The sequence below is a fragment of the Balaenoptera physalus genome (genome assembly GCF_965194825.1).
Source record: "Balaenoptera physalus genome assembly, chromosome: 8".
Classification (NCBI taxonomy): domain Eukaryota; kingdom Metazoa; phylum Chordata; class Mammalia; order Artiodactyla; family Balaenopteridae; genus Balaenoptera; species Balaenoptera physalus.
Window position 1 is genome coordinate 18,355,490 of NC_138887.1, and position 25,801 is coordinate 18,381,290.

The following is a 25,801-nucleotide window of genomic DNA, read 5'->3' on the forward strand; positions in this document are numbered from 1 at the left end:
TGTAAATCAACTATACTCCAATACAAAATAAAAAATTAAAAAAAAATAAAATAAGCTCATTGTAATTTATCCAAGACCTGGTAGAATAATGTGAGGAAGGCTTTTTAGAGTACCTAGGTCATACTGCTAGAAGCAGAAGCCAAGAGTAATCTTTTAAAAATGTAAGATGGTTTCCATCTCTCTCCTATTAAGACCCTCAAATGGCTTTCTCTAACACTTAAAAAATGTACCATCCATTCTGGCCTACCAAACCGGAAGCTGGTTCCTGGCACAGCTCACATCCCCTCCCTGCCACCTTGCTGCTCCTCACGAGTAGTGACCTTATTCCTGCCTTAGAGCCATTACACTAGTGGCTCCCCCTGGCTGGCTTGCTCTTATCATTCAGGTCTCACTTTAAATGCCACCTTTTCAGAGCAGTCTTCCTTGATTCACCTCCCTACTTCTGCATCTCATCACCATGTTTTAATTCCCTCTAGGGTACCTATTATCATTAACTGACATTTTCCCGTTTATTATCTCTTTTCCTACTAGAACATGAGACCTACAAGAGCAGGGACCTTGTTTGTCTGGTTTGCCACTATCCTCCCAGGGTTTAGAACAGTTCCTGGCACACAGCAGCGACTCAGTGCATATTTGGTGAATGACTAGAGCTGAGTATTGGCAATGTCATCTCTTTAGACAAGACCTAGGCTCTCCGGTGCTCCACAGTGCCCCCTACTTCCTATTATCTCCCCATCCCAGCTTGCTTTGCTCTGGTAATTTTCTTATCTCCCTGGCTCTGGAAGGTATTGAGTTTTCAATCCTTACCCATAAATGTTACTCTAATTATCTTCGACATTTTGAGAGCAGAGGCTGTGTTTTACGTTTCTTTTCTTCTTCAATGTCTTGCCTATAGTAGGAGGGAAGGAATTAAAATTCTTTGAATATTTCCTACAAGTCAAGCACCAGCACAGCACTATACCTTAATTTATAGCCTCACAACAACACTATGGGGCCCAGGCATTACTATTTGTGTTCATTTAATAGGTGAGGACATTGAGGCTTAGAGTTGTCTAGGGTCATACAGTAAATGAAGGATCTGGCATTGGGACCTACCCAGACAACACACACTCAATATGAACTACTGTGAAAGGGCTGCTCATGTCTGAGGAACAGGTGGCTGTTTTCAATATGCAGAAGTCGAGATGGAGCAATTAACTGGATGTTTCAGAATATTTCATGTCAGGTTTTACTTAACAGTCTGGCTATTCATTTATCACTTTCATTCCACTGAGTCTATAAAGATTTAGCTTGAGGTGTATCTATACTTGGCGAGAAGAGGCTTTGAAGATGTTAATCGTGCTTTCCACATGATGAGGGTCCTGCACATCCAATAAGTGTCTGCTGTTGACAAATATTATGGAATCTGACAGCAAGGAGATTTTCCGAAGATAGTTATTTCAGTCAAATCATCACCTGTCACTGGATCACTGGACAAAGACAGATGCTGAATATACCAAATGTGTGCCACACCACCAAACAATCTTTTAAATAACAAAATCTTATTTTTATTTTTTACAGAAATTCAGATATTCCAACAAATTTCTTTATATCCTGGACCTTAAAAAAATTACACACAACTTTTGGACGCAATACAACAGAACAGAATGAGAAAGGGAGTCACTTTTTTTAAAAAAGATAAAAACATACTTCGTATACTTAACATTTAGTGACTTACATGTGTATTACCTATGTACAAATGGTACATTGTCAATGACCCATCTTCAGAGCACTATGGTATGCTAAATTACACTTAGGTTGTATGGAAAAAATTTCTTAAAAACATCTGCATGTGGGTAGGAAGCACTTTTTCATGTTCATAAACACCACTATTAGTGTTGTAGGACTCCCAGTGGAATCTGTAATTTACATGGATTAGAGAAAGCCAATACCTTCTATTTTCATTATAGATAAAGTAGAGAGGTACCTCCCTTTAAATCAAAAATGAATTCTTGAAAAGTTGTGTGTAATTAAATTTAGTAAGCAGGGTGTTTTGAATGCAGTGGGAGAGTTAATATTTAAAGCAACAAATAACTCCCAGAACGGCTAATACTTTAGAGATAATAAGTATTCCCCTAATTTGGTTCTTTAGAAAATCCATATCTTTGTGAATTGAGTTTCACATATTTGACTGTATCTGTAATATACTTTTTAGCCATTTGAAACATAATCTCATTTATGGTGAAAAGATGTAGTACCAGAAACATTTGGCAAAACTAGGAGTGTGGTCCTAATAGAGACAGGGTAAGAGAAAACAACCATGATCTGTATCTTGCTTGATTCTTCTTGTATTATCCTCTGTCCGCTCTTCCAGTGATATATACTAATTGGATCTTAATTTTGAATCTAAAAATGAAGGCATTCTACATGTTCATGTTTTCTGCTCAGGTATAGCACATGGTTTGGCTTACACTGATTACCCCGCACATACGTTTTAGCTTGTTTTCGTTCTCAAGCAATTGGCTACTTCAATATTAAATATTTTTCTGTTGTTGCATATTGGCAGGATACGTGGTGAGGGTGATGGTGGGGGAAGCCTGGGAGCAAAAGATTGTTGAAGACAACTGATCATTTGTCACTACTTCTAAATGCCAACCAACTAAAAAACAATTGAGTTTTCTTGAAACCAACATTAGTAAACAAAAAGGCAACTTACTCCTATCAAGTTTCTTTGATCTGTATAAGTTTATATTCATTTATTTCTAAGGCTATTAAATTATTATTTATTTTGTTAGTACCACTTACTATCATTTAGAAATGGGTTTAATGGAATGGTGTTTTTTTAAAATAAAAATGAGTGCCTGTCAGTAAGGGAAAGAAAGGATATGGATTTCTGATGTTATGTATGGCAAAGAAATAGAAAAAAAGAAGGTATTTTAGATGCTATTTATAAAGTATATTAAATTCCTATGCATATATTAGGGAGAATTAGAAAAAGTGTTTATTTGATAGCAGCCTATACATTATATGTAAGCATCCAAGGTGAAAATGAGCTTTCTATATTTTTCAGAGTTCCTTGATGCTGTTTCCTGAAAGATAGGGAAATCTACGTTGCTCGGGAAACTATGATGTAAAGATGTACTTCCTGTAATATACAGCTTGATGGAGTAATAGTATATGTCAGAAACACTTTCTCAGTAATAACGTGTACAGACAGATTAAACTGAACACAGACTTGGTAAAAAGTTTGAAGCGTTACATCTCTTAACCGAGTGGTTTTAACTAATTACACAGTGACATAAATGAACGGCAGACATGGGAACCAAAGGTCATGGCTCCTATGAAAACATTCACAGGCATTTTCTAAGATGCTTCCTCCATAACTGATGCTTGATCAGCTTCTTGGCTATTGAAATAGGAATAATTTAGGATGGACTGCCTTTTTTAAAATAATCTTTAAAGGTTAAAGCTTTTTGTTTTCTGTTTGATTAAAAAAGGACAGTTTACAAACTTCGGTACATATATATTTTACATATTAATTCTAGCACATTTATATTCCTTTTCCTTAAAATATTTCCTGAATGTGATTTCTCATGAATATTATCTGCTCTTATTCAATGATAGTTTCCAATGAGCTGGTGTTTAATCCGTGATCACATCTCCTTCCAGAAAATCACTCCCATCTCTGCCGATCTAGATTTAGAAGGTGCTTTGACAGTGGATGCTTCACTCTCGCCCATATCCATCTTGGTACTCTGATCTCTCCCAAGCGTCTTCCTTCTCGATGTTGATGTACAAAAGCTGTTATTCAATTTGTTTAGCTGTTATTTGATTTGTTTTGTGCTCATTCTAGAGAATATTGGCTTAGCAGAACTGCAGAAGGGGGTAAGGGGTGGGGAAGAGAAAGACAAAAGAGAGAAAGAAGAAATGCATCATTTTCTGTCCTCAAGATTTTTGTGCGTATTTGTCACGGAAAAACCACACCAACAAATGGTTCCAATGCACTTTAGATTTGTTATCAAAAAAGACTGAAAAGTTTGAGGTTTCTGGTCCATTAAACAAACAGCACAGTCTTCCTGGTGAGGGGATCCCCTGATAACCCAGACATGCATATTCCCTATGTGTGGGTGAAGATTACAGGCTGCTTTGAAAGAGCAAGGAAGAAGGCAAAATGATCCCAAGCATCATTGATTTTTCTGCCTGGCATAGAAAATCTCTCCTTGAGTATTTTCCTTTTCCTTCCAAGTTTTACTTTATTATCCAATCAACATTATAACGGCTACAAAAAGAATGATTATAAAGATGAATCATCCATGATCCAATCACCTTGAGACATGAACGGTTTTCTTCCCATGTCTCTTTCCATTTCTTATCTAAATGTGCACTTATTTGGTATAGTAGGAATCACAGTATAGATGACATTTTTAACATTATATTAAAAACATTACATTTCCTGCGTTTGCACTCTGCATCAGCAGCAGCAGTTTCTCATGACTGCATAATATTCCATTCCATTCTCGTTCCTCTCCAGTCCACGCTCAATATTACATTCTCAGTGATTTCACAAAAGTCAGATATGTAGGTAGGTTTCTGTTTCTTTTGTTATTATCAATAATGAATATCTTTGCATATAAAACTGTGTTCTCTTAAATTCTTTCTTTAGGACAAATGCTCAGGGGATGGCTGCTTTTCCTTTTCTCCAACATATTAGTGACTGTGCCTATATTGATAGAGACCACAAACAGTATGATCGACTCCATTCTTTGGATGATTTTCATAGACTTTGGCACTGTAAACCAGGGCTTAAGGGCATGTTATATATTGTGAAGATCGGTCAGTGCACCTAGTTGGCCAGAAAACAGCCTGTTGGGTTTTGCATCACAGAGCACTTAGAAACACAAATTATAATAAAACAATTGGCTCATTATTCAGTTTTAGTCCTCATTTCACATCTCAAGATAAGATTATGCTTTTTGAATAAGTGCTAGGGAAACCTCTGATTCTGTCGTTGTTTCTAGAATTTATCCCCTTGTTGTTTTCCAACATGCTTTAAAAAATTTTAATGCACTTTATGATTTTTAACGAACTTCTCTCAGTGAGAGAAGTTGCTGTAATGTACCCAGACTACACAGGGGATAATTGAAATATGATCATGTCATAATGATGATTAGTCTGTAATGATTCTGTGAGCTTGAATCACGCTGGCAGAGTGATTTCTTCAGATAAGCAACATAAGCAAGCCATCCGTGGATTTTACACAGTGCTACAGGCACTTCTGAACTTTGTGTGGTCTCTGTTGTGTTGTCATGGAGGTGCTCTTGCTCGATGGAATCCAAAGTTGGGCTTGTGGGTCCATGATTCCACTACTCCAGCATAATTCACTCACTCTGCATAATTTTCTATTTAAAATCCACAAAGCTGCATGCCTGGGTTTTCAAGTAAGATTTGTGAAAGGTGCTAGTGGGGGAGGGGGAGGGGGAGGGGGAGGAGGAGTGGGGTTGTAAGTGTAGGAAGGAGAACAGGGAAATGGGCGATGAAAAGTGGCCGTGCGTGTGGAAGAGAAGGTAGTCCCGGGAAGTGCACTTCTCAGGACTATACCTGTGTGATGTAGGGCAAGAGGGAGGCCAGAGGGAGTCCCCATTGTCTTGAGGTTGGCAAATGAATAGACCCCTGATTCCATGATAGAAAAGCCTGACGTGGTGTGAACCATTTGTTAGCATCTCGGAAACAGAGACTCCAGCTTTCTCTTTCCCCAGCTCTAAGCTGCCTGATTTGGCTTTATAACATCCCATTGGGCTGGGAAGAGAGCAAACAGGGGTGGAAGGGCTTTAGATCAGGGCTTTAGTTCTGACACCCAAGCCTGGGGAGAAGGGAGCTTCCTACAGGGTAGGCACCTCCCTGGGAAGATCCTGAGCCTTCTTGTAGGAAGGGAACCTCTGTGGCCAGTCTCACAGGGTTTCCTGTTTATGCCCCACCATCTGGGCCCATGGCGGAGGAGCAGACCAGGACAAGTCATTCATCACCAACCCTTCCCGGATCTGCTTTGGTCTTGGGTCACGGGTAGCCTCCGGGTAGCCAAATGCCTCACTGGATCCCTCGCTGTCATCTCACCACCGATTACTCAGCCCTTCCTTCTTAAAGTTCTCTTCTTTGTTGACCACTATCCACATTGGGACTATACTCCCCACCCCCAGCACTGACCTTGGGTGGGGAGCTGAGGGGTGAATGGGAAAAGAGAGAGTGAAGCCTGCAAGCCAGGCCTGGACTAGGGGAGGCAAGTGGGGCTCCTCAGGTGTGAGATTTAAGGAGGCGCTCACTCTCAGGGTCGTGCCAATGCAGGGCGAGGGCCTCCTTATATTCTGCGTGCTAGGCTCCTCATCTGCCTCACCCTAGCCCCGGTCCTGCTGCGAGCACGGGCTGCCCTGTAGGAGGCCTCCTGGGAAAGCTGGCTGGGCTGGGGCTACTCAGACATGGCTCCCACTGTGTATTCCTTCTTCCTAGTGCGCGACGCCACCACGCAACAGGAACCCTGGGGCATGTGAGAATTCTGCAGCCTGTGCCAGGCTAAAAGAACCAGCACCTGTGTTCCAGTGTTGATCAGAACACCAACACTCCTTATACAAGACCAGGACAACACTTTGCCAAAGGAGTACAATTAGAATTCTACAGCAATCACTTAAATGGCCTGCACAAAGAATTTTCCACCTGAAAGCTTGGAAGGGGCTAGCCCTTCAAACAGACGTGTGAAGCCAGCAGGTGGAATAGGATAAAGGGCAGGGTTTCCCTCTCCAGATGTTACTGTCACTCCTTCTGCCTAATAATTCTGAGACACCAGGGCCGTTTGCAGAATTTGGTGGCAGCATTAGCATGGTTACACTGTGATCTTCGCTTTGTAAAACATTCTGCTTTTTTCAAAACTTTTGCTAACATTTCCCATGCACCATGGATGTTGCATAGCTCAGGGGAGGCGATTTAAAAGCTGTCATCTTCTCCCAGGTTTGTACAGAGCAGGGCTGAATAAATAAGTCATTCAATGCTGCTGTGGATCTTTGTTCAGCCGGGTTTGTCCTTGTAACATGTCATGGGCTCCGAGTCGCCCATGTTTCATTTCCAAAGGGCTCTTTGCAAACCCTTTACGAAGCTGTCATTTGAATCGCTGCTCATGAGAGCAGCATTTATAACGGCCACATTGTCCAGGCTGTCTAAATGCTGTGGTGTCGCTGAATTTTCTATGTGTTTGCCGGCTTTGAAAGGTCTCCTGTGATCTGCTTCTGCGTATTGTTCCTATCCGACCTATTCAGTTAGGGCTTGGAGCTCCCACTGTCAGGAAAGCTGAGGGGCAGGCACTGTCTAAGTGAGAAAAATGCTTCGTGGGGGTGGTCAGGCTTTTAGCAGAATAGCTTGCTGAATCTTTGTTGTGAAAATGAGTAAGGGCAGAATTCCAGGCCATTTTTTCTCATCGGCTATACAAGCTTGGTCATTTTCTCTCACTTTATTGTTTCAAACTGTGCCCACCTCTGATAGTGCCTTCTGACACCCTTCATCTCTGGGAGGTTGAATACAGTCCCCTGGAAATAACATCTCACCATCTATACTCTCAGGTGGTGTAGACAGGATCTGCCCTACAGCGGGTGTGGCAGGGTAGAGCTGGCTGCAGATTCTCTGCCTTTCCTCTCCTTGAGAGATGGGGTCTGTGCTCCCCTCCCCTTCAATCTGGGCTTTAAGAGTACTGGTGGTTTATTTTTTAACGTGGTAAAAGAAAAACACATAAAATATAATTTACCGGGGCTTCCCTGGTGGTGCAGTGGTTGAGAATCCGCCTGCCAACGCAGGGGACACGGGTTCGAGCCCTGGTCTGGGAAAATCCCACATGCCGCGGAGCAATTAGGCCCGTGAGCCACAACTACTGAGCCTGCGCGTCTGGAGCCTGTGCTCCTCAACAAGAGAGGCCGCGATAGTGAGAGGTCCGCACACCGCAATGAAGAGTGGCCCCCGCTCGCCGCAACTAGAGAGAGCCCTTGCACAGAAACGAAGACCCAACACAGCCGAAAATAAATAAATAAATTTATAAAAAAAAAAAATACAATTTACCATCTCAACCATTTCGAAGTTTACAGTCCAGTAGTGTTCAGTATATTCACATTGTTGTGAAACAGATCTCCAGGACTTTCCATCTTGCAAATCTGAAATTCCATACCCATTACACAACATCCCCCTTTCTCTTGGTAACATACCCCCATCTCTTAGTAACCACCATTCTGCTTTCTGTTTCTATGAATTTGATGCCTTTAGATAGCTCCTTTAAGTGGAATCATGCAGTATTTGTCTTTTTGCAACTGGTATATATTTTACTTAGCATAATGTCCTCAAGGTTCAGCCATGTTGTAACCTGTGACAGGATTTCCTTCCTTCTTAAGGTGGGATAATATTCCATTATATGTATGTACCACACTGAGTTTATCCATTCATCTGCTGATGGACATCTGGGCTGCTTCCACCTCTTGGGTATTGTGCATAGTGCTGCTATGACGTGGGTGTGCAAATACCTCCTCAGGACCCTGCTTTCAATGCTTCTGGATATATACCCAGAAGTGGGATTGCTGGATCACATGGTAGTTCTGTTTTTAATTTTTTGAGGAACCTCCATACTGTTTTCTGTTGCACCATTTTACAGTCCCACCTACGGTGCACAAAGTTTCCAATTTCTTCACATCTCTCTGACACTTGTTATTTTCTGCTTTTTTGAGACTAGCCATCCTAATGGGTGTGAGGTGATATCTCACTGTGGTTTTGATTTGCATTTCTCTGATGATTAGTGATGTTGAGAACCTTTAGAGAACTGGCAGTTTCTGATTCCCCTGCTGGAGTGACCACATGGAGAGGCCTTGGTAGTATGTGGAGAGGGAGGATGGCCTGGCTGAGCCCACCTTCCCAGCCATTCCTGCAAGGGTCCCCCCTATGCATGAAGCCTTCTTGGACCCTCCATACTACTGATCTACCTGCCAAATGCCACAAAGTGACCCTAGTTGATGCTACATGGAGCTGAAGAACTGCTCAGCTAAACCCTTCCCGAATTCCTGATCCACACAATTGTGACATATAATAAAACTGGTTGTTAGTAGCCATCCTAATGGGTGTGAGTTTTTTCAACAAAACTTTGACAAAGTTTTAAGCCACTAAATTTTGGGATAGTTCGTCATGCATCAAGAGATAACTGTAACAGTGGGCAGATACCCTTTCTCTGCCTGTGGTTTGGATTTGCTGCATTAAATACACTGTAAATGACATGAACAGCTAGACAGCTGGCACAATGCTCACAGGTCAGGAAGAGTGCGCCATCTTTGGCTTGTGCATCATCTTTGGCTTGTGCGTTCCTTCCTGACACATAATTTCTAGAGGAGCAATACCTGAAACCCCGTCCTCCACCTACTGGTCTATCCATAGCCTCTCTTTGGGCAATCATTGGTTTGTCCCTCAGGTGGTCTAACTGTAGGGCATTAGGATCTGTGCTGAAAATAAATGCATGCTCACAACATACTTTTGGGCTGAACTAAGGCCTAACACTGATTGTTGCAGGTTGATTAACACCAGCACTGTAGGTGATGAGAAGGTCTGAATTCGTTGTGATTACACGTATCGATATATGCCCATTGCTCATCTTTACTTGCAGGCCACCCTCCCACTCATCAGTCCCCATCAGCACGCTCTCTGGCCCCTGACTGCAGTGATGCGAGAAAACAGTGAGACAGGAAGCTACACACCAGTTACCAGCCCTTCGATATTCTCTAATGCCTTTTTACACCAACCAGAAAGGTAACACCAGTACTTCTTTCTGGGCTTTATAATTCAGCTTGCATCTACATTCTTAGTTGCTTGCAGCCTGGACTTTTCAATGGGCCTGGCTGTGACTGTACCTGCTAGGTGGCATCTATAGTTTCAGGGCTGGTGCCAGAGGCAGAGGGACGGGGAGTGGGCAGAAAAGGAAAGGAGGACGAAGTATTATAATCTTTGGCTCTTTTCACGTAGGACCAGTGACTATGTTTACATTTTCAGAACAGAAAGCAAGATACAAAATGAAATAACTTACTCCTGAAGACTTCCACCACCCTACCTGTCATAGTTCATTTTGGTTTCTTTCTATCATATTTCGGTTTATTTGCTTCATAGCACTACACATGATCTGTAACTATCCAATGTATCTTCTTTTCTGCCTTTCTCCCCCATGAGAATGTGAGCTCCAGGCCATCAGCACCTCCTCCGTCTTGCTCATGAGTGCACCGCCAGCTCCCAGTCCTGAGCCTGATGGCAGGTGATCAACAAATACTTGCTGAACGAATGGAAGAATTAAGAAACAGAAGAGCATCTCCCTCTCCCCCGCCAATAATCCACTAGGTCAGTGCTTCTCACACTTCAATATTTTTAAGAACTGCCCACGTAGCTTGTTAAATATGCAGATTTTGATTCAGCAGGTCGGGGTGAAGCCTGGGAATCTGCATTTCTAACAATTTCCCAGGTGATGCTGCTGCTGGTCCCACACTCTAAGATGCAAGGCCCTGGAATGAGCTCCCTGAGGAGAGACTGCGTCCTATTCATCTTTGTACTCTCAGCTCAGTGATGTGCTTGGTATGTAATAAGTGCTCAAAAGTTGTTTGTTGAATGAATGGCTGAAACCAGCCAGTCACAGGAATCTATGAAAAACCCAGCAAAGCAAATCTTGAGAGACCGGTGGAGGTACTCAGTGACCTGAAACCTCAATGTGGACTTTTTGGGGGCTTTCAATTCCTTCCACCTCCATTAAAGAGCTGGGCAGAGGGAGCCGAGGCGGGGGAGGGGTTCTCCCATCCTGAACCTACAAATAGAGATTTTAGCACTTGGTTGTCACAATAATTTTTTAAAAAATATAAATACACAGAGAGGTAGCTAAGAAATGAAAAATGTACAACCTGAGACAGACCTAGTACATCTTCTTTTTCCTTTCTTCACCTAGCTTCTCCTATTTTTTAGCCTTTATATTCTCTGCCTTTCTTTATCTCTCTTTTTCTTTCTGTCTGTCTCTTCCAACTTCATTTCCATCTGACATACTGATTTGAACACAGGAGAGTTGGAGGATAACTGTTCAAACTGTTTTTCTGACTCCTCACGCAAAGCTTTGCTGAGACGGGGCTGAAAATGGCCTAAGGATCAGGTCCTGGTGACCTTGCACTATTCCTGTGTGCAAGGGACAATTCACCCTTGACATCAGGCACAACACTATCTCATATGACCTTTCCTAGAAAATAAATAATTCATGAGGAGGAATTTCGATTGTTAATTCATGAACATCTCTTTTGTCTTCTTCCTCCCCTTGTCTCCCTGAAGGAATACTGTAGAATCTATTAAAAGCAAGGAAACAGGCACAATTACTGGTAAGCTCCCCGCAGCATGTTGAGAATAGAATGTGGTGCTGACTTATCAGTCCTAACAATATTCACCGTCCGGTTTTAACAGGAAGCCATTCCGCACTTTACACAGGTTGAAAGGCTTTTAATAATGAAGTCCAAAAACACGTCCGTCAGAGGGGGAGAGTGTAGTACCCTCATTCTTAGTGTATTTCACGAGAACTCATAGACTGGGTGTCAATCTTACTACATCATCCCTGCCTTAGTGACTTCTAAGCACTCTTCCGTGCACAGAAATTACAAATTTTTCATAATTGTGTTGCCTTTGCATTTCATGAACTATCCTGAAAACATGTGTGTAATGGGTTATATCTGCTCGGCCCTACAAAAATGTGTAACTTCATTCTGTCTTTGCAGATTGCCTGTGATGTGCACCACATTCTGGTTTTATGCTTATTCAATAATAAAACTCTTTTCCTTTTCTACTACTTTTATGGAGAGATTTTCTGGGTTGGGGGAAGATTTTGTTTTTAATCATATTACCCAGACAATGTATATTGATATATCTCTATTTGTGCATCTAAATGCTTTCTTTAACGCCTGTCCTCTTTTAGGACAGAAGTTACAATAGGGAAGGAAATGTCTTTTGAAAATTTCTCAGAGAGAGCTAGAATCAGTTTTCTTAAAAAGGGCTTTACTAACAATTACCTATTAAAGCCCAAATGATGCTCCCCTTTCTTCTTTCTAACTACTCTACAAGCTTCTATGAAATTATGGTAAGGCACAACTCTTTAAAATCATAAACTCATCCTCTCCTTCAGGAAGTGGTGAGGCTTTTGTTTCTTAGCATGTGGACCTATGGTCTTGAGTGAGTCTTTAGCAGACAGAGTTCAAGATCATGAGGCTTCACATGCGTTTATTACCACAAATTTAACAGTCTTGATCCTAATTATCCATATGGGTGTGGGTTGTAATGAAATAAGACATTCAAGTATGATGTATGCTTCCTCTCTAGACCAAAGGGAAGTGGACCACAGAGTCCATAAGGCAGTTTATAATCAAGATCTAATTCACACACACACACACACACACACACACACACACACAGAGTAGCCCCTGTCAGAGGAGAAATCAAGAACTAATGCATTTGCAACATGGATGGATGTGGAGGGCATTATGTTAAGTGAAGTAAGTCAGACAGAGAAAGACAAATACTGTACGATATCACTTATATGTGGAATCTAAAAAATACAACAAACTAGTGAATATAACAAAAAAGAAGCAGACTCACAGACATAGAGAACAAGCCAGTGGTTGCCAGTGGGGGGGTGGTGGTGCCATATAGGGGTGGAGGAGTGGGAGGTACAATCTACTGGGTGTAAGACAGGCTCAAGGATGTGTTGTACAACACAGGGAATATAGCCAATATTTTGTAATAACTGTAAATGGAAAGTAACCTTTAGAAATTGTATATATATAAAAAAAGACCTAATGCACTCAGCAAATGTGTAATCCATCACTGATTGGCTGACATCAGTTAGCCACAAATGACACAGCGGTACGGAAGGGACAGAGAACAGCTGAATTGCAGAACATTAGAGCTTTTTAAAATGCAGAAAGGAGTGGACTGTTCTTCAGCATAGAACTTTGTAGAGGTGACCCTTTGCTGTCAGATAAATCCATGTGCTCAGCACCGCCCAGGAGGCCTCCCGTGGCCTCACCACCACAGCCTCTCCTCATGGGTTCCCCACTTCAGACTGTGCTCTGGCCTCCTGAATGTGACCTGCGGGTCTCGGGAGGAACTCTCCGGGCCTCTGCCCCTTCTGCCGAAATGCCCTTTCTCCAGTTCTCTAAGTGCCGAACCCCCCTCATGTCTCACATCTCATCTCAAAACACTAGTCCTATAGGATTAGGGCCCCACCCTTATGACCTCATTTAACCTTAATTACCTCCTGAAAGGCCATATCTCCAAATACAGTCATACTGGGGGTTAAGGCTTCCACGTATGAATTTGGGGGGATACAAGTCAGTCCATAACAATGCCTAAGGCTCCTTTCAAGAAACATCTGAGATTTGCTGAGCATCTGCTGTGCACTGGGTGCCTGGGACACAGGGGACTATGAGAAGCAGCCCTTGCACTCACAGAGCTCACTGTCTAGCAGGACTAGGCAGGCTGGGTTAACGGATGACTGGCGCAAAATGGGGACCAAAAGAGAGAAGGGACGGGTCAGAAAATGCCAGGAGAAAGAAGAGAAAGTGACACCAGGGGTGTGCTTGCATGTAAAAAATACCATGTGAGGACACAGAAAGAAGACGGCCATCTGCAAGCCAAGGGGAGAGGCTTCAGGAGAAATCAAACCTGCCCACATCTTGATCTTAGACTTCCAGCCTCCAGAACTGTGAGAAAATATACTTTTGTTGAAGCCACCCAGTCTGTGGTATTTTGTTATGGAAGTCCTAACAGACTAAGACAGGTGTCAACAAGGCTAACCTCCACCCCTCCCCACCCTTTTTTTTGCAGGTAAGCACTCTGAGACCTAGAGAAATGAAATTGCCCAAAGTCATCCAGCTAGTTAGCTGAAGACTTGAATTAGCCTTCTTCTGACCTAGAGTGATGTTCTTTCTCCACTAGTTTTTCATTTTTTCTCCCCAGGGAAACACTTTTTTCAAGTGAATCTTTTAGGAATTCCAGTTCTACACATGAAACAGAACTCAGGGCAGCTGCCCCGATCAAGGGCCCAGAACCCCACTCTGCCCAATCTTTCCCCTCTTCCCCTGTCCCTCCTCTATATCACACCTCTGCAGATCTCCAAGGATTCATGCAATCTAGTGTGAAAAGTACTGCTGTACCCCACGCTGCCTCCTCCATACAATGTCACACATCTCTCAATTTGCCATGCTCTCTCTCACTGATGTAAGGCATTAGAAACCTGTTCTGAAGTAGGAAAGCCAACTGGGTCAGTAGAAGATAAGACAAGGCAGCCAGAGGATGGATGACTAGGATTTATGAGATGGAAAGGTCACTGCAGTTGATTTGGCTCTGTCCTGGGGAGATGGTAAAGACCTCAACAAGTACAGCAGAATCATTCAGAAACCAGGTGTGCCCCTACCCTGGTCTGGGACTCATTTTCTAAGCAAGCAATATCCAAAACATACACATGGCTTCATTCCAAGGTGTACTGATGTTACAGTAAAGGCACTTTGCTGATGACCGGGGCAGAAAATCCCATGGCCTTGGGGATCTCTGCCGCAGAAACCGGGCTTTGTGAATGCTATATGGCCAAGAGCAGTGCCTCCTCTGGACCTTCTTGGATCTCAGTCACCTGGGTATTTGTGAATATGCAGATTCCAGAATCCCAGGTAGACCTACTGAGGCAGTATCAAGCCCCCCATGTGTACATTCAAATTTAAGGTTAGCACCTGGACTTTGGAATCAGAGGAAAGTTTGAATCCCGGGTCGTCCACTTCTTAGATGTGGCCAAGTCATTTTACTTGCTATAGCTTTGGCTTTCTCATCTTTAAAGTGGATGTAATACCTATTTTACAAGTTTGTTTTGAGAAATCAAGGTCAGCATTAAACCCTCATCCTCCCCAGGGGAGAGAGAGAGAAGAGAGGAAATAGAGTCGAATTGAGAAAAGCAGTTTCTAAGACTTCCCTGTGAAGTTTCTCCTATTTTGACAAATAATAAAATAAGAAATCCACATAGTTTCTTAGTGCTTATTTGGAATTAAGCACTTTAAAATAACCCTTGAGGGTTTTATAGGCACTAAGGATAACATCCAAGTGCTGGAAATACAACTCCACTGGGGTAAGCATTTGGCTGGAAGGAGGAGGGAAGGAGGCAGCAGACTTAACCCCGGGAGAGGTCTGTTTGCTATTTTATGGACGTGGTCATACCCTGAGTCATACCCCAGTCAGAACATCTCCCCGAAAAGCTTAGAAATCAGCTGTGGTCCTTGTTCTCTGTAAGACTACTGGCTGGGATTTTAAGGTTTCTCTAGGATGATAAAAGCTACCTTTATTGAACACTAACTGTATGCCAGGCATGTACTAAGTGCTTTACATCCATTATGCTATTCAATCCCCACAAATACCCCTGTGGCAGGTAATATCATTAATTCCATTTTACTAGTAAGAAAATGAATTCAATGGTTATGACTTTGAGTAGTATACACCAATAAAGACAACAAAGAGCAAAGGCAAACAAGATCCACCTCTGTTTTCTCGACCACTGTACTTTGATATTACTTCCCCAGACATGTCTGAGTCTTGAGACAGTCTTGCCTGTCACTCTACTCCTTTCTCTGATCTGCACAGATGAGACTGGGGTCTCAGTTAATACCAGGTTGTGAGTGTAAAGTCCAATGAATGGCATTTAATAAATATTTGTAAAAAATGCTCTGAATATACTATCATAACAACAGAACAAAGTTGTACACATAAGATTGTTTATTATGGCAAAAAATTGAAAGTAAGTGTAATGCCACAATAGGAGATTGGATAAATAAATTGTGGTACTTTCCTACAACCATTTAAAGTGAATATAGACTGACAAAGTAATCTTGAGAAAGAACAGAGCTGGAAGTATCATGCTCCCTTACTTCAGACTACACTACAAAGCTACAGTAATCAAACAGCATGGTACTGGCACAAAAACAGAAATATAGATCAATGGAACAGGATGAAAGCCCAGATATAAACCCATGCACTTATGGTCAATTAATCTACAACCAAGGAGGCAAGACTATACAATGGGGAAAAGACAATTTCTTCTATAAGTGGTGCTGGGAAAACTGGACAGCTACATGTAAAGGAATAAAATTAGAACATTTCCTCACACCATATACAAAAATAAACTCAGAATGGGTTAAGGGCCTAAATAGAAGACTGGAAACCATAAAACTCCTAGAAGAAAACATAGGCAGAACACTCTTCCACATAAATTGTTAGCAATATTTTTTTGGATCTGTCACCTAAGGCAAAGGAAACAAAAGCAAATATAAACAAATGGAACCAAATTAAACTTAAAAGCTTTTGCACAGCAAAGGAAACCACTGACAAAATGAAAGACAACCTACTGAATGGGAGAAAATAATTGCAAATGATATGACCAATAAGGAGTTAATATCCAACATATATAAAGAGCTCATACAACTCAATACCCAAAAAACAAACCACTCGATTAAAAAATGGGCAGAAGTCTTGAATAGACAGTTTTCCAAAGAAGACATGACGAGCAGGCACATGAAAAGATGCCCCAAATCATGAAGCATCAGAGAAATGCAAATCGAAACCACAATGAGATAATCACCTCACACCTGCCAGAAATGGCTATCATCAAAAAGACCACAGATAACTAATGTTGGCAAGGATGTGGAGAAAAGGGAACTCTTGTATATTGTTGGTAGGAATGTAAATTGGTGTAGTCACTATGAAAAACAGTATGGAAGTTCCTCAAAAAACTAAAAATAGAACTACCATATGATCTAGCAATTCCACTCCTCGGTATGTATCTGAAGAAAATGAAAACACTAATTCAAAAAGATACATACACCTCAATGTTCATAGCAGCACTATTTACAATAGCCAAGATATGGAAGCACCCTAAGTGTCCATCAATAGATGAATGGATAAAGAAGAAGTGGTATATACATACAATGGAATACTACTCAGCCATAAAAAGAATGAAATTTTGCCATTTGCAACACCATGGATGGACCTGGAGGGTATTATGTTAAGTGAAATGAGTCAGACAGAGAAAGACAAATACTCTATGTTATCACTTATATGTGGAATCTAAAAAATAAAACAAACTAGTGAATATAACAAAAAAGAAGTAGACTCACAGAAACAGAGAACAAACTAGTGGTTGCCTGTGGAGAGAGGGAAGGGAGGAGGAGCAAGATAGGGATAGCGAGTAAGAGGTACAAACTACCGTGTATAAAATAAGTACGCTACAAGGACATACTGTACAGCACAGGGAATGTAGCCAATATTTTATAATAACTTTAAATGGAGTATAATCTATAAAAATTTTGAATCATTATGTTGTACACCTGAAATTAATATTACAAATCAACTATGCCTCAATTAAAAAATTTAAAAAGTAAAATGAATGTAGATCTATATTAAATGAGTGATAGCCATGACATATTAAATGAAAAAAGCAGGTTATTAAATAGCATGTATAGTGTGATTCCATTTGTGAAAATAAAACACATTTATATATGCATGGGAAAAAAAACGTGGAAGGATCTACCCCATAATGTGCTAATTAAGCTCTGAATGACAGATTTATGTGTTTTTCACTTTCTGTATTGTCTGTTTTGTTTTTTTTTTACAGTGAGCTGAGCATGCATTACTTTTATAATTAGAAAAAAATGTGCTATTATCATTTTGGAAATTAAATGCCTTGAAAAGAAAAGGAAATTGAACATTCTACCATCTTCATAGTCTTCATGAATTTGTGTTTGTTTCTCCAAGAGGGAGATTAGGAGATGGTCTGAAACTCTGAGCACACCATAGGGATAGCTATGTTTGTATTTCTAAGCATCCCTTTTGCTACCTCCACATATACTCAATATATTTTTCAATATATCACTCAATACATTCTTGATGAATGAATGAGCACTGGAAAGAAAATCTGTGATCGATATGCAAAGTATTGCCAAAGAAGCACAATTTCATAAGGACTGGAAGAAGCCATAACAATGGAAAAGAATAACTTTCCATTTCTTTTTCTTAGATTCCTGGTAGCAGGATTAACTTGTGTTCAAAGTAATTCCATGAATGATTTTACATCCTAGAATCAAGGCAGACCAGGGTGGTAATTGTTTAAGTCACTGTAAGAGCTGCTCCCAACAGACGTTTCCCATCAACCTGTCTATACTATATCTCTCTTCTTCGTTATTGTTGCCTTTGGAGGCTGTCACAGATAGGAGGGCTGCCATGCCATTTCTCCTTTGTCCAGTGCAGGTTCACTATAATAGAACATTCTTCTTTCACAGATAGGGAACAGATTTCTGGTTCTTAGAAAGGCTTCTTGGGCTTCCCTGGTGGTGCAGTGGTTGAGAAGCTGCCTGCCAATGCAGGGGACACGGGTTCGAGCCCTGGTCTGGGAGGATCCCACATGCCGCGGAGCAGCTAGGCCCGTGAGCCACAATTACTGAGCCTGCGCGTCTGGAGCCTGTGCTCCTCAACAAGAGAGGCCGCGATAGTGAGAGGTCCGCACACCGCGATGAAGAGTGGCCCCCGCTCGCCGCAACTAGAGAAAGCCCTCGCACAGAAACGAAGACCCAACACAGCCATAAATAAATAAATAAAAATAAACACGAATCCTGTAATCTTTAAAAAAAAAAAAAAAAAGAAAAAGAAAGGCTTCTCAACCTCCAAACAGACTTTGCTGATTTTATTTGTGATGCAGGGGAATGGGTCTTGGTCAATACAAAAGAAAGCCAATTCAGTGACCATTCGAAACAGACTCAGTTTGGCAATTAGATGTCTCTGATGTGAGAGGAAAGTTGAGGTGTAAGTAGGCAGGGCACCAGATCAGCAGAAAGGCTCAAGAGATTAACCCTGACAGTTGCAACAGGTGCTACAGTAGCCGAAGCAGAAATAAATTATCTACTATGTCACATAAAAAGACTAAACATTCAGTGGCCACCCACTCTGGTCTGTGGCAGGCATGATGCAAGGTGAACAGGGGCCTGGCTGGTAAGCTTCCTCACACCTCGTCCTGTCTGTTCTCATCAGCCTTTGAGGCAGGGAAGCACAAGCAGTACCCTCACAGGCTTTCCTGGGGGCCACATTCAATCTCTATTTCAGACAAAGGAACAAAGTGCAGAGGTGGTCCTCACAGCCCACCTAAACCTGCTCCGCTGCTGAAGGCGGTTTTGGCAGAGCCTGGCTTCCCTCCTGGTCCTTCCGGGCCTCCGGCCTGAAATCCCTTCCTGCTAGCAGTTTATCTCAGCACTGGGCACTGAGGTTTGCACCAGCAAGTGTTCAGAGCCCACTGAGGGGGAGGGGCTGTCAGTTACAAAGGGACAAACATACACCCAGTTTAGCCACTTAGTTGCAGCCCCTCCATACAGAGATCAAGCCAGGAGCTCTGGGGCAGGGCTACTGCTCCAGGCAGTGACTGGATAGTTTTTCCTGAGCTCTACAGGGAGTTGTAATGTGGGGAAGGGAGAGGATGGAGCCCAGATTAAGATGAACAGCTCTGACAGCCCGGTGATTACTCAGAGCCTTCCTCAGAGTCTCTTCTGCTCTGCAGGGAAGGGGCATAAGAATGCCCCCAGCATTATTCTGCTAAGCTGTAAAACATTCTTCTTAGATGCTTCCTGATTCCAAGGACTGAATGAGGAGAGAAGACAGAAGGAAGGAACACCTCTAGGAAATATAATTAGAATTGCTCCTTAATAAGAAAAACTGATTGAACTTACTTAATTTTGAGATGGGTACCATATACCAGGTAGAGTGTAGCAGCTTGAATTTTTAAATTTCTATTTTATCAAGGCAATATGTGCATATTGCTAAAAAAAATCAAACCATACAAGTGATCTTGTGATGAAAGTCACCCCTGCTTCATCCCTTCTCATACCCAGTCTTACTCCCCCAAGACAATCTCCTTTAATAGTTTGCAATTATACTAGTTACTTTGGTAGTCAAAATCATATGCTAATATTCCCCTATTTATTACTATATCAATTTTGGATAATATCTATTGAATCGCCCTTAGAAAAGTGAGGATTTGCCTCCACTACTCCTCACCTTCTTTCCCTCCCAATTTTGAGTTGGTTGCCTTAAATACTATGTATACCTTTACCTCTTTTTCTTGTTCTCTCTTTCTTTCTTTTAATTGAAGTACAGCTGATTTACAATGTTGTGTTAGTTTCAAGTGTATAGCAAAGTGATTCAGTTGTATATTTATATATATAAATATTCTTTTCCAGATTCTTTTCCATTATAAGTCATTACAAGATATTGAATATACTTCCCAGTAGGTCCTTGTTGTTTATTTTTTATATAGTAGTGTGTATCTCTTAATCCCAAACTCCTAATTTATCCCTCCCCCCCCTTTTCTCTTTGGTAACCATAAGTTTGTTTTCTATGTCTGTGAATCTACTTTCTGTTTTGTAAATAAGTTTATTTGTATCATTTTTTTTTTAGATTCCACATATAAGTGATATGATATGATATTTGTCTTTCTCTATCTGACTTGCTTCACTTACTATGATCATCTCTAGGTCCATCCATGTTGTTGCAAATGGCATTACTGCATTCTTTTTTATGGCTGAGTAATATTCCATTGTATATATGTACCACATTTTCTTTATCCATTCATCTATTGATGGACATTTAGGTTGCTAACACGTCTTGGCTATTGTAAATAGTGCTGCTAGCTATGAACATTAGGGTACATGTGTCTTTTCAAATTAGAGTTTTCATCTTTTCCAGATATATGCCTAGGAGTGGGGTCGCTGGATCATATGGTAGCTCTAGGTTTAGTTTTTTAAGGAACCTCTGTACCGTTCTCCATAGTGGCTGTATCAATTTACATTCCCACCAACAGTGTAGGAGGGTTCCCTTTTCTCCACACCCTCTCCAGCATTATTTATAGATCTTGTTCCTTTTCTGACTTTAGTCAGACTCATCTCTATTTGAGATGAAGCTATCACGTGACTGTTCCTTTTCCTTCTACATTTTTACCTCTGACTTTCTGACATAAGCTTGACTTTTCAAAAGTCAACTGGGGATTTTCAGTACATTAATCAATGAAAACATCTTAGAGAGGAACCTCCCCTCTGCCTTATCAAGGGTAGTTTAAGGCCTCGGCTTTTTACATGTCTACACATGATTGTTCGTGCCTTGTTCACACATATAGCGATGGCTGCATTGTACTGTCATGGATCTAACTGCAAGGGTATCTTCCTCACTGGCATTATGTGAGACTGGATGATAAGAATTGAGTATTTGACCTCTGTATCCTCATGACCTACTAGCATGCCTGGTGCATGGTAGGCCCTCAATGTCTGTTTGCTGTGGAATGTATGTACTTCTCTCTATTTTTATATAACTAGACTATTGAATGGTTGAAGGGGTGAGGTAACTTAAGAATATGTTCGAATATGGAAAAATTCATCAATGCTGTGTCTCTACTATCATGGTCCCCCGAGAGAGCATGTGTGTATGTGTACATGTATCTGAGGTTCCTGGTCTTGGAAAGAGTGGTCAGAGTGGCTCTGTAAAGGGGCAGCCCTGAGCAGGTAGCTGCCTTTCTGACGGCGATCCCAGAGGAAGTGCCGGCAGCTTCCAGAATGAAAGGCAGGGCTGGCTTCCCCAGTAAGGCACACCAGATCTGCTTTTCTTTGTAACTTGTTCTGACTCTCAAGCTGTTGAGAGTTGTCACAAGCAAAACCCAGCCCCAATCCAGAAAGTCCCAGCCCACTCAACCTGAACCACAATAACCTGCTTCTGAACGTATCTCCAAGATTTCACTTCTACTGAAAACTTTCCAGAGTTCTCCTGTTCAGCTTTGTTCATACACAAGATGACTTCATGGGAGAACATCCATTTTTTAGGAAATATTTTTTGCAAAAGTCAATATTCGTAGCAAAGGCTGTCGAGTCTCTGCTGCTTTCCCCTTGGGCTTTACCATTTCACTATCCACTGGAACAGTGGCCAACTGCCCACCTCAGCATCTTTCTGCCTGAGGACTTTCTCTGGACACAAGAGCCCTCTCTGCTTATGCATGGGGCAGACCAGAAGTACCAGGGAATTAAGTTCCCTCCCCTCAGCAGTCCTCAGTCGATGACTGGTGAGAACTGTTGTTTACATACTACCTCCTCTGCCCCTGGACTCCCAGGCTTCTCCGGTGGGATTGAGCTCCAGTTACCCAAGAGGTGACTTGAGGCTTCCCTCCCTTTCATGTCTCCCCTTCTCATGTCCTACCAGTGTTTCCTGGGATTGCTTCCCCAACAAACCACTTACACTCGATTCCTGGTTTCAGGGACTGCCTATGGGGGAACTCGAACTAAGATCGTATTCTTACAGAATATGTTAGATGGTCACCTTCCCTTCACTCCAGCTGTTTCCTACAAAGGAATCAGTTTTGCTTTTTCCTCTGCTCTGTGGAGCTGATGCTGACGTGCCCCTAGTGGAAGTCGATACCCATCTTTGTGGGAAAGTTTATGGGGAAATAGCTGCCAGCATAACAAGCTTTGGCATGAAAAGAGAAAATGCCATGGATTCCTTTAAGACATAGCAAGAAAGTCACAAAGCAGATTCTCCATCCATAGTTAGATGTCGAGAGTAGTAAGCTCTTTCGTGAAGTTACATCAGGCTTCCCTTCCATTGACCCCTGACACCCAGGGAGGCCTGCAAGAGTTTTAATGTGATTTCTGGAATGTGCTTAACTTTCAGAGAGGGAATAGTTTAGCCCCTGGGAGAATTCCATTAGTATAATTTTGCAATAGAAAAGCTTCCTATTGCCTAATCTTATTAGCTGTTTATGGACAGTAAGTGGGTAAAAGCTGAGTTTGTGACTTGGTAATTGTGAGTACATATTTTTTGAGTGCTTAGAATGTGGACTAAAGAAGAGATTATTTATGTGTACAAAGAGGAGGTACAGAACTCCAGAAATGACCACTATTGAAATAGGGGGCATGTCGTATCCAAGTAGCCATAAAATAACACAAGGGAGGAAAAAAAGAGAGGAACTAGTTACTCCAATCTTTCTCTAGCTCTCCTAATAAATAAGACCTTCGATGTAACCTTGAAACCACTTGTCAGTAGTCACCCTTACTTATGTTTGTACTTTTGCTTAGTTTCGTATCATTCACTCAACAAATATTAATTGAGCACATATGATGCATCAGGCACAGTTCTAGGCACTAGGGACATACTGGTGGACAGAACAGAATAAGTCCCAGCACTCACAGACCTTACACTCAAATGGGGAGGTAGACAATAAACAAATAAACATACACTATAATATATCAGGTCGTTTTAAGTGCTATGAAGAAAAAGAAATCAGGGTAAGAAAAGAGTTGCTATTTGGGGGCAGGAGGTCAGGGAGGGCTTCTCTGCATGAAGTGAGGGAACAAGACATCTGGGGGTCTCCACCTTCTGGGTGGAGGCATTGGCAAAGAGAAAGGCAGGAGGAAGAGCAGGGAAGCCAGGGTAGCTGGAGACAGGAGATGGGTCAGCGAAGTGGATGGGCAAGTCCTGTGGGATGCTCGGACCACGGTAAGGCATCTGATTTTATTTTTAAAGTGCTGGGAAGTCATCGGAGGGTAGGGAGGCAATGAGAATTATGTTATAAAAAGTTCAACTGTGGCTATTTGTGGCAACCAGACTGTAGGGGTAAGAGTAGAAGCAGGGAGGACAGTTGGGAGGCAGCGAAGTAGCCTGGGTGAGAACGGAGGCTGGCTTGGACCAGGCTGGTAGAGGTGGAGGTAGCAAGAGGCAGAGCCAGCGGGATTTGGTGATAGGTTGGACAAAGTTTGTGTGTGTGTGTGTGTGTGTGTGTGTGTGTGTGTGCGTGTGTGCGTGTGTGTGCGTGTGTGAGAGATAGAGAGAGACAGGGAGAGAGAGAGACTGACTCATGGATGACTGAAGTTTTTGATCCAATCTATTTGGGTGAGTGAGATGCTATTTACTGGGATGGGGAACACTGGGGGAAAAACAGATTATTTGAGAAAAACCAGAAGTTTAGTTTGTATGTGTTAGTTTGAGCCACCTATTAGACATCTAGGTGGAGGCATAGAGGAGACACTTAGACACGAGGATCTCATCAGCAAGGAAGAGGCTGGGACTGGAGATACATATTTAGGAAACATCACTTGTACAGATGGTATTTAAAACCATGAGCTAGGAAGAATTCACTTAGGGGCTGTAAGAGAGAATGGGGGAAGCCCAAGAATTGGGGCCTGTGCCATGTCCCCCTCTAGAGGGAGAAGAAGTGGTCTGGGAGGAACAAAGAGAAGCAAGGGGTTATTACCCTCTTGCAGCTTTATATTAGACTGGGCAACTGGGTGGCTTCGTATTAAAAAATCAAACTGAGTAGCAAATAAAATAGAAGCCTCAGTTGTGATTTTCTCTGGGATAGAGCGAAAAGGAGAGCATCTGGGTTCGTTTTCCAGCAGTACATTCTGCACTTGGATGAGCCTGAAGCACTGAATGCTGCGTGGGTATTTGGGAGGATTTTTCTTCCTGCCCAACCATCCCCCAGCTCCTCTGTTAACCTTTCCTCCATCTCCCTCTCTTCCTCCTTTGCCTTCTACTTCTCTTCCTCCTCTCCACCAGTCAGTAAGCTTGGGACTGAATTTCAGGTGGCTCTAGGGCATATGAAGTCTTCCCCGAGGTGTGGGTCACAGGCAATGTCGTTTTTCTTTAAACATCCATCTCAGATGTTTCACTAATTGGAATTTCATTAAGGTTTGCAAAATGTCAGAATGCAAATTCTCCTGAAAGGATAGTTTATTTGTTCTTCACAGTTCAGCATGAATTACTTTAATCCGATAATCAGCTAATTTCTCTCCTAGCAGCTGGTTGAGATCAATCTGTACTACATTCTCTATTTGAAAAAAAAAAAAATCTCACTAGGAATACGGCAGAGATTCTCAAGTTTTATCACGCATTAGATTGACTTTGGAAGCTCATTAATATGCAGAGTCCTAGATTCCATCCCCAGAAACTCCCACTTCCTGGGTCCAGATGATTGTGATGCAGGTGGCTTTTGACCCACATGGGGAAATACTAGGGTAGAGAGGATTGAACAGAACTTTGGGGATCATAGGGTATTTCTGTGGAGAATATGCTTGGCAAACTGTCAGAGCGAAGACTTCTGAACAGACCAAGAATGAAGTAGGTCTCAGGGGGTCCCGGAGGAAGGAGAGAGGAAGGGGGAAGAGATCGCAGAATGGAAGGGAACAGAAGGAAGCTAATGCCTTCTCTGTGATGTTGTTAGCACCCGAACCCACCTTTGGCTTCCAGGGTGTACTACGGGCCTAAACATTTATGACGCAATAGGCACGGGATTAGGTATTAAGCACTTTCCAGACACTGTCTCATTTAATTCTTATCACCCGCCTCTGAGGGAGGTACTTTATAATCCCTGTTTGTGGATTAAAGAAGCTGCAAAGGTTTTAAGTGGGAGAGCCAGATCTGAAACCCTTGTCTGGCTGACTGCAAATGCATGCGCTCACCCACTGGGTCGCACTGCTGAAAGGCGCAGTCCAGGCTTGGAAGCTCAAAGGGTAGGCTTTGATCATCACCCAGGAGTGTCAATGACTCGGACGAGCACAACGTTCCTCCAGGATGGGCTTGCTTTGGTGCCCCCTTGTGGCCACTAACCTGTAGTGCTGAGAAGTGGCGGGGAGAACCATCACTGAACTGAGTCCTGGCTTCCCAGGACGCAAATTCGATTATTAAAATACCGCTC

General features: G+C 42.2%; 2 protein-coding genes and 1 long non-coding RNA gene across 12 annotated transcripts in view; 1 reads left to right on the forward strand and 2 right to left on the reverse strand.

The window, feature by feature from the left end:
* LOC309666261 (uncharacterized protein) overlaps positions 1-11,845 on the forward strand; it is a gene marked incomplete at its 5' end in the record, with an annotated part of 100,047 nt that extends 88,202 nt beyond the window's left edge. The window contains 4 exons of one of the 6 annotated variants that reach the window (XR_014266970.1): positions 9,650-9,792; positions 10,207-10,371; positions 10,493-10,602; positions 11,775-11,845. Coding sequence is in view for 1 of the 6 variants with exons in the window: in XM_082473638.1 (XP_082329764.1) it covers positions 9,650-9,792; positions 10,207-10,213 (150 nt within the window). Of the gene's footprint in view, positions 1-9,649; positions 9,793-10,206 lie in introns of all 6 variants that reach the window. The other 5 variants (XR_014266967.1, XR_014266968.1, XR_014266969.1 and 2 more) reach the window with 5 other exon arrangements.
* The window catches only part of LOC309666314, a 1,163,838-nt gene that overhangs the window by 57,178 nt on the left and 1,080,859 nt on the right, over positions 1-25,801 (reverse strand). The gene's annotated exons all lie outside the window — the stretch shown is intronic.
* Positions 1-25,801, reverse strand: part of LHFPL3 (LHFPL tetraspan subfamily member 3) — a 601,841-nt gene that overhangs the window by 50,319 nt on the left and 525,721 nt on the right. For 3 of the 5 annotated variants that reach the window (XM_082473656.1, XM_082473655.1, XM_082473652.1), the window contains one exon: positions 1,521-3,852. The exons of the other annotated variants lie outside the window; for them this stretch is intronic. Coding sequence is in view for 1 of the 3 variants with exons in the window: in XM_082473652.1 (XP_082329778.1) it covers positions 3,824-3,852 (29 nt within the window). In the remaining 2 variants the exon portion in view is untranslated. Of the gene's footprint in view, positions 1-1,520; positions 3,853-25,801 lie in introns of those variants that run through there. 5 annotated transcript variants of the gene reach the window in all.